Below are 9,630 nucleotides of genomic sequence, written 5' to 3'. Positions count from 1 at the left end.
GAGCGCCCGCTCTCCCGCAATTTTTACTGTATCGGCCCACAACTGGGTTGAGAGAACCCAAATCCATAGCTGTGACAGCTTGGAAGGAACGGAGGAAAAGTAGCCAATAGAGACTGGAGCACCTGATCAGGGGAGCCTCTGAGGGAGGAACCAGGTGAAGCTGCAAGAAGAAGTCATGCGGCAGAGCCATTGAGAAACACTCAAGAGACTAAACCGGCATTTCAGGTTCTTATTTAACTAGAGAATCCCAGTCAGATTGTGACTGGGAGAGTGGCCAGTAGCATGGACCCACAACAAAAGGAAAGTTTGTGGGGAAGGAAGGGAATCAGGCAATAGGCCCTTTTCTTCTTTTTTATTTTTTTACAGTGCTACCTTTTGGGATATCTTTTGAAGATATCCAATTAAATAGCACATTATCTGGCCACACAAGGCTGGATAACCAAAAAACCTAGGGCTCCATTTTCAAAGAAATCCATCTAAGTAAGTTAGCTGGATAAGATTCATCTGACTAACTTACAAGGGATATTCAGCAGCATGGCTCTACTGCTGAATATCCCAGAAGGAACTACTAATTAGCTGGATTAGTCTTATATGGCTAACTTTAGACCTGCTGTTAAGCAGGTCTAACATCCATTTAACTTACCTGGCACTTTCCCGGCTAAATTAAGCATTTCCTGCCCACCACTTAGTCAGATAAGTACTTATTCAGCTAAGTGCGGACCGCTGAACCACCAGTTAAGTGGCGCTGACTATGAGCCTGCTAACCAATTATATTCAACCCTAGCTGGTTAGCTTTTTAAATTATCCGAGTACACGCAGCTGGATAACTTTAGGAAAGGATTATGCAGGGGGCGGTTTATTCAGGTGAACATACGGGACAAGCTATCTGACTTACTTTACCAGATAACTAATCCACTCACTAGTTTATTGAATATGGCCCTCTTAGCTGGATAAGGCTGAAAATCACCACTTAAACGCCTAAGTTATTTATCTGTCCTGCCCACTACTTAGTTGGATAACTATTTAGCAGGCCTAATAGTTAACCGGCTAAGCAGTAGCTGCTCAACAAGGTCAAATATTGAAACACTGCCACTTAGCCGGATAAATTGGAACTAATTGGGCTAAGTGGCACTATCAGACCCTGATATTCTTTAGTTCCTTCAGTGAGACTAAGAATCAGGAAAATTGTATTAATATGACATTTTGTGCATGGGTTGCCACAGTAATACATAAAGTGGGTGAAATAAAAGGGAAAAATATACATACAGAATTGAGAAATACCAGCGAAAATCCAGTTTCTCTCTATCTGCCCCGTCCATACCCTTCCTAGATATTACCGGGGATGGCCGCTAGGGGCGCTGGCTGCGGCGACTGCCGGCTCTAGCGCTGAGCTGCTTTACCGTCTATGGTTGGCTGAGGGTCAGAAATGGGGAATGCTGGGAAGCCGCTAGGCGCCATGTTGGACACAGCTGGCTGGTAATAAATGGGGAGCGGCTGCGGCCGGCCCCCATGTGGCTGGTTGTAGTTGAGACTTGATGAGGGTAGGACGTCGCCGCCGCCGCCTTCTGTCTGGCTGTCCCAGGGGTCATGAAGGAAATGGCGTAAGTCCGTTGCTTGGAGCTGTGAGAGGAGGGGGCCGGGTGGCAGTGACTGGGCTTGCGGTCCTTTCCCCGCCCGGCTGTTTACTCTCCAGAGCTTCTCTGGTGGGACTGGGATTATGATGGGGAAACCCCCCGTGTGTTGTCTGGGGCCGGCGAGGTTATTACGGCGGGAGAGGGTACCAGTGACGCGCTGTCTGAGAGCAGTGCGCCTGAAAAAGGTCTCTGTTCTCCCACTTCATGGGCAGTGTTTCAGGGGTGGGTGGACACTCGTTTCCTAGTTCCCTACTCTGAAGTCAGAGAAATGCATGAACATATATTAGACACACGTGTAAGACCCGAAAAGAGGTTGAATTATCACACATTCGAAACTTACGAACAGCTTGTACAAATTCAAACCTGTTTTGTGTATAAAGTCAGTGTGAAACGCGCCTCTCTCATTGCTGCTGCTGCTTCTAGTACCACCAGCACTTTCCCTTCCTTCTGCCTTCAGTACTCCCAGAAGTTTACTTGTGTGCCTCTGCAGTGTCGATAAGGGAAGAAGAATGTAAGGCGTTCTTGAGGAGTTGGTTATGGGCTGGCAAACGATTTCATTCGTTTGTCTACTTTTTCGTAAAGTCTCTCCGGGAGCTGCGGCTTTTCTTGTTTGAAGCTGATATAAAGCTCTTGGTACTTTGGAAGTCAAACTGTAAATAGTCTTTAAATAGTCTGTAAATGTAGACTTTGGCTGCATTATGTACTACTTTCTTAAAGGTATTTTTTCATTTGTGCGGTATTCAAGTTGGCAGCGTCGGAACACAATGTGATGGCATATAAAGGCTGTGTAGTTGGGTATTTTCCCTTTCTACTGTAATACTGTGGACTTCAGTTGATAGCTTTTCTTGCTGAGGATTCTCTACTCATTTCAGGCTTTCTTGAATTCTGATATTGTGTGTAAGTGTATATATAATATAACATATATATATACACACACAGCTCATGTTATTTTTACTATCCCTATGTTTTTGTTATCAATTACATTGAATTCATGAACTTTATGGATTGTTGTATCATTCAGTGTTTGCTTTTTGTGTGGTCTTTATTTCCTGGGTTCTTATTTTGTACGTTCTGCTGTAAACTGCTTAGCATGTTTTTTCCTTAGAAGCAGTATATAATAACTTTTGAATAAAGAAAAGAAATACTAGTTTGTGACAATAAAAATCAGTATACATGTTGAGGTTTGTTTAATGTACTCCTAAGTGTGATTTGTTTTGCATTTTTTTTTAAGTCGGAGTCCTTTAAATTTTCCTAATTCACTGCCTGGTTTTCTAGAATTGTAAACTTTGTTTCACTTTTCTCTCACTAAACTCTGAGCCCTTTTACTTGGCAAGTTTGTTTGAAATTGAACTTAAGCTATAATTAAGCTAATTATAGCAAATGTATTGTATTCTTGAACAGCAGCATTATATTCCTGCTAGACCAGTCCTTGCACTTGGTGTTTCCCTTCCACAGCTGTAGGAGGTAGGGAACACATTTTTGCCAGGAGACACCAGATGTAAGGGAGATGGGGGAGGTCTTAGGCAGTTGCCAGTAGTCTTTTTCAGCTGTTGCAGGTTAGTTAGGACAATTTCTAGCAGCTCCCAGAGGCTTGGTTGGTTCTAGGCCTGGTCGAGCTTAATGGCTTCTGGGGCAACAGTGGTGCTTTCATCAGAGGCCTGCTCCCAGAATTTAAAAAAACCTTTTAGCTTTTTATCTCAGGCTTGAGCCTTATTATCCTTAAGGGCTTGGTAGAGCAGCCCTGGTACAGATGCTTCCCCCCCTCATTCCTTGGAGCTGGGGAGCCAGACTGAGTAGCAAGATGCTGGAGCTCCTCCCCTCCCCAGCTTGCTTCTCTGCCTTTCTACCTTTTGCTACCCTCTGTGGAAGCATAAAGTTTAAAAAAAAATCAGTCAAGGTTGAACTCTGTAGTGACTCAATGGCAGGCCTAGGACCTTGCAGAGGTGAGTATTCATGGAGATATCCCATGTGAGAAGTGTTTGTGGATACATGGGGATTCTCGCTGTAGTCATTCTACCTGCCTGCTAGTAAAGAGAGGCTGATACAGAGTTGCTGACGGGGCCTTCCTCACCTCTTCTGTCTAGAACAATCTGTGTAAGTGGCATTTGTAATCCATACATCAGTTGACTTTTTAGGGAGTCAGATACTTATGCAAGCCACTGCAGCTCTGCTCTAACAGGCTACCAGTATTCTTTGTCCAGCAGATGGTGCATAAGCATGCCATGCTGTGGGATTGTCCTCTTGTATCAAACAGGATTAGATCAGGACAGGCTTCTCATTCCCTCAGTTGAGCATCAGTATCCCAGCACCCTGTCTGTGGCTCAAAGACTGAAAATTGAGGAATGGAGGCACAAGCATTTTCTTGGGCAGAACTGTGATTGGTTTCTCCCTTGGAAGCTTGTAAAGCAAGTACCTGGTAATCACTACATACTTTTGGGAGGTGACAAAGGGTTTTCTGTTGAGGAGAGGGTTGTTACTAGTAGTGAACCTCAGGGATTGGTTCTTGGACTGGTTCTCAGTATTTTTCTGAGTGAACTAACAGAAGTTATTGGGAAAGGTTTGTCTTTTTGCCGATGTTACCAAAATCTAAAAGAGGGAGGATATCCAGGAAGGCGTACAAAACATGGAGGGATCAAGCGAAGCTCGGAATGATCTAAGGTCTAGCAATTAAGATTTAATGCTAAAAAGTGCAGAGTAAGGCATTTAGACTGCAAAAATCCACGAGAGGTACAGTATTGGAAATTCTTTATTTGTTATTTCTTTATTGAATTTATATTCTGCTATGTCAGGCACAATCCAAGCAGATTACATTCAGGTACTATAGGAATTTCCTGATGCGCAGAGGACAGTCTTAAATTTGTACCCGAGCCAATGGAGGTTAAAGTGCTCTCTACCCTCCTTTACCCTCTAAGCACAAAGAGAGCAGGATCTGGGGCTATTGTATCTGATCTTAAGATGGCCAAACAGGTGCTAAAGCAGCAGTAAAAGTCAGAAAGATGCTTGGCTGCATAGGTAGCGGAATGGTCAACAGTAAAAGGGAGGTGATATTGCCCCTGTATATGTTCCAAAGTTTTTGCTGACCCCCACATGCTTCTTGCAGTTGTGCCATACATAGAAAAATTAATGACAAACAATTATATGCACACCAGACTCGTTGATATATATAAAATGTATTAAATGCTTACTGATAAAGAGTACATATAACTGCTAAGCACAGCTGTAAATGTGCAAGAATATATTCATATTCAATAACTTATGTAGTGTAACTACAGGCAGCTACACAGCTTGATCTGTTTGGATCTGGAGAGACTTGAGGGGATGGACTGCAGAGTGAGGAGAGGGCAGGATAGAGACAGACTGGCGGAGATAGACTTGTGGGGAGAGGGTATGAGAGCATGGTGAGGATGTGACTACCGTGACTGGTAGAGTCATGGTAATCAACATCGTCACAACCTAGAGTGAAAAAACATTGAGGTAATTCAAACACCCATTAGACTTAAAAATGATCAGAAAGTAGAACTAGCCAAGAAAGCCAGAAACCTAGGAGTAATAGACATGGAACTCTGCCTTAAGCAGCACATCACTGAAGGTGAAAGATGGTTACGCCAAACTTATGGTCCTCAGGAGATTGAAACCCTTATTAACCCAAACACACTTTCGAACAGTTCTATAGGCCCTTACATTCGCTAGCCCAGATTACTGCAACAGTTTCTGGGCTTACCATATTCAACTATAAAACCACTCCAAATCTTACAGAACTCTGCCGCCAGAATACTTACCCGAAAAAAAGAGATCACATCACTCACAGTTGCTGAACTACACTGGCTGCCAATTGAACAAAGGGTACATTTTAAAGCACTCTGCACAATCAAAAACTTGAGGAAAAAGCAGATTGGTTAAACACAGTGCTACGATTACATGTCCCTCAGAAATCTTAGATCAGCCAATAAAGTCCTTCTAACCATCCCTTCAGTCAGTACAGCCAGACTGACCCAAGTTAGAGAGCGAGCCCTATCATTAGCTGGACAAATGTGGAACACAATACCACTGGAAACTGGATTTGAATAGTTTTAGATCTCTCTAAAAAGGTTTAAAAACCTGGTTGTTCAAAAACGCTTTTTACTGTTAAAACAGAATAGGAAGTATGAACTAACAGGCAACAGAACATTAACACACAGCTCAGTCACCATGATGTGTATTTGCATATTTTATTATTTTCTCATACTTTAAGTTGAAGACTAGATAGAGACAGTATGAAGTATAACACTTATATGGTTACCCTGGTAATTATATGTACAGACAAGTACCATGTCACCTTACACAGATTGTATTATTGAAACATGTAACCAAAACTATATTGGCACTTTGTAAGGTAGTATCACCCTAGCTGAACATTAAATATATGTGCCTTTTTGTAAACCGTTGTGATGGTGCATAACCAGACTGTATAGAAAAAGTTTTAAATAAGTAAAAAATAGTGAGTTGGAGGGCAATTGGAAGGACTGGACAGATGGAAGGGGGAGGGAGAGAGACATGGAAAAGGGGGAAAGATGGATGTTTGAGAGGCTCACATCACTAAAAGGGATATGTGCATACCTCTCTACACATTTCACTCTGAAATCCCCCCATCGTGGTATTTTTTTAATTATAATTTATTTTGAAAGAAATCACCCTGTTTGATATTGGCAGGGGTCTGATGGTTCTCCACAACTGCCTGTCACCATATTTCATATATGCAGAGAAGGACACCCATGCTCATAAAGCAAGAGGCACTGTAAAAATGTTTTGCACTTTTATCACAAGTTGCTGGACATGCTTGGCAGTTGTATCTCTAAACAAAGGAACCTAAGTAACAAAACCTGACCAATTTCAACCATCTAGTACAACTACCACTAACATTATTCAAGAGCATCAATCAAAAATTCTTCCATATAAGACAAATCCGAATATAAAACCTGTGCTTCACATTCTATAATATCTGCATTCACAGAAACTTCCTCAACAATGGATGCAGAGCAGAACAAGGAGACCTTCCTTTACCCCACACTACAGAAAAATATTCAAATTCAATTGTCACCTCCAATAAAACTCCATCCAGTACCAGGAATATTGTATAATACAAAATTCTGCAAAAAAAAAGTACTCAGAACCTATAGGAAACCTGCTCCATAACATCCTAACTATCAGACTCTGAGTATGAAAAGGCAACATTGCAAACATTACATCAGGCCCTAAAACACCTCCAATTAGAAAAACAGAACTACTCGGGATGCTATAGATCCCTATATAGAAACTACATGCTAGCAACATTTCTCACATTGGTCACATGAACACTGATAGGCCCTTGCCAAATACTGAATTCAGCGACCAAGAGTAGAAATACAAATGTGCAGACAAAACTCAACTGGAAACTGCAAGAAGCCAGACTCTGTATGCATTGCAACAGTGGAAAAACAAACATTGCTGTTTCTATTAAAACATCAAATATAAAATATCAATAATAGTAAAACCATACTAAACATTTCAACTGACACATACATATAAATTATTTTTAAATTTCCCAAACAAAATGTTTCAAAATCTCAGATATGAAATAGCAGCCAACAATTAAAACTAAAAGGATTTAAAAATTCCCCCACTCCATGCCTGGGAACTTATTTCCAGTCACCCTGAGATTGCCATGGATTAGTAACGGTGGGAAGCTCTAACTTTCTCCTCTCTCATACATACGCACATGTTCTCTCACATGCTCACACACGCTTCCTCTTGTACACATGCTCACACATGCTCCCTCACGCGCACAGGCTCACTACGCTCACTCTGTCAATCATACATGCTCATGCTCTTTTTATTCACACAAGCTGCCATGCTCTCTTTCACACAGGCACTCTCTCTCATACACACCCCTTCTCTCACTGTGCCTCCTCACTCAGTCTGCTGGCACCCCCGTGGCCTGCTTTTATCATTCTGCCAACAGATGGTGTGCACCGTTGGCCTGACTGGCCTCTTTCACTCTTTTTGGCTGCTGCAGGGTGGGGTACGATGGTGGCCTGTGCTGCTTGGTGCAGACTTTGTGGAGTTCCTGTATTGTCTGGCAGATCCTTTGGGATTTGAGGGGCACAAGTTGGGAACTACTACCCTAGAGGAAAGGCAAGAGAGGGGAGATATGATAGACATTCAAATCTCAAAGGTTTCCATGCACAGCAGGTGAGTTGCCTTCATCAGAAAGGAGACTTTTTAGAATGAGGGGTCATGAGATGAGGGTGAAATGGGGTAGAATGAGAAGTAATAGGAAATATTTCTTTATAGAGAGGCTGGTGAATGGATGGAGAAGCCTCCCAGTGGAGGTGGTGGAGACAAAATATCTGAATGATGCTAAATTGGGCAGATGGGCCATATGGCTGTTTCTGCTATCACTTTTCTGTTTGTCGCCTAGATGTGGTAACTGGAGTGGTGACTTCTCTGCACCTGCCACATCTAGGCGATGGGTCCAGCAACTTCCAGAGTGAAGATACAGCCGGGTTAATCTGTGTGCCATCCTGAGCAGTGGCAGCCAGAAGGCTGCTCTAGCTATGCAATTGGGTGGTAGATGCTGTATCCAAGGGGTGCCATTGTAAGCTCCCCTTTTAAAGGAGGTCTGCCTCTTGGAGAAGAGCTGGAAAAATTAGTCGGGGGTGCAGAGATGCCTGGAAGACAGATCCCCAGTCAGGCACAAAGGACTCAAAACCAGATAAATATTTGCCTCCACATTCTGGTAAGGCAAAACCCATTCCTTTTGCAGAGCAAGAAAGACTAAGGGGGATTCTGCCTTGGCTGCAGGCTCTGGATGCCCATCTCTGTAACATACAGCAGGTTTGTCCTGTGGTAATGCCAGTATGGGGATGTCCCAGGTAATTCTTCATGGAATTGACCCATCTTATGTCAGACCAGTGAGTCTTGTATAATATTCAAGGTCATTCTCTGGAATTCTTGCCCCTGGTCACCAAGGTTTGTTGTCTTGTTCCTCCTTGGCCAAGAGGTAGACAATAAAGACCACCTTAACAAAGCTGCAGGCAATAGACCTAGTCCCCTTAAGAGTAAGGATGGGGGTATTTCATTGTCCCAAAGGGTGGCTGATCCTTCTGTTTCTAGATCTGAAAGGAGTTGTTTCTGGAATCCAACTTTCAAATGGAAATGCTTTGCTCTGATATGTCTGTTTATAAAAAAAAAAGATAATTACTAGTATGCTTGGATCTAGTGGAGGACAATTTACATATTCACTGTGAGACACTTACCAAAATCTAATGTGATTGTGTCTTGGGCAAGCATTTCCAATTACAAGTCCTTCCCTTTGGGCTTGTGACTGCCCCTTGGGTTTTCACCATGGTGATAGTGGTAGTTCATGCACTTCGTAAATGAGGCATATTGGTCCACCCCTACCTGGATGACTGGCTTTTTCAGAGCCATGTCTTTCCAGGAAAGCAAACAGGCCTCAAACAGTTCTCTATTTGTTAGATCAGCTAGGCTGGGTGGTAAACCACACCAAAAGCAATTTACACCCTACCCAGTCCCTGGAATTTCTTGTGGCCCTCTTTTTTTTTTTTTTTTTATTTATTTTTTTTTTATATATATATTTTTTTTTTATTTTAATACCACAGAGAAGTTACCCTTACTCCAAAGAGAATAGCCATTCTAATGACTTAGGTACAGAACTTCCAATTTCAAGAGACATCAGAATTTGGGACTATCTTAATTCCTTGAGTTAGAGATAGTTGCCCATTGCAACAAACCTTCGTGTTTCTGTGGTCCCTGAATGTCTAATATGAATCGTGCCTCTACCTGTTTTAGACCATGAGAGTTTGGAATGGTGGGCAGAGTTCTCCATTCTGTCAAAAGGCATTGACCTAGGCCCTGTCCTGCATCAACATAACTATGGATGCCATTAAAATAGGCTTGGGAGCACAATGCCAAGGTCAGGTGATGCAGGGTCAGTGGGCAAGTTTAGAATAGACTTGGT

At 42.5% G+C, this 9,630-nt stretch overlaps 1 protein-coding gene across 4 annotated transcripts in view; it reads left to right on the top strand.

The window, feature by feature from the left end:
* Nucleotides 1-1,434: 1,434 nt before the first annotated feature.
* PAPOLG (poly(A) polymerase gamma) overlaps nt 1,435-9,630 on the top strand; it is a 246,617-nt gene continuing 238,421 nt past the window's right edge. For all 4 annotated transcript variants that reach the window (XM_029593721.1, XM_029593722.1, XM_029593720.1 and 1 more), the window contains exon 1: nt 1,435-1,601. In XM_029593721.1, coding sequence (XP_029449581.1) covers nt 1,588-1,601 — 14 coding nt within the window. In that variant the 5' untranslated portion in view covers nt 1,435-1,587. The remainder of the gene's footprint in view (nt 1,602-9,630) is intronic.

The sequence above is a fragment of the Rhinatrema bivittatum genome, chromosome 3 (genome assembly GCF_901001135.1).
Source record: "Rhinatrema bivittatum chromosome 3, aRhiBiv1.1, whole genome shotgun sequence".
Lineage (NCBI taxonomy): Eukaryota > Metazoa > Chordata > Amphibia > Gymnophiona > Rhinatrematidae > Rhinatrema > Rhinatrema bivittatum.
The sequence above is the reverse complement of the archived record's forward strand: the minus strand, read 5'-3'. Positions and strand labels throughout refer to the sequence as shown.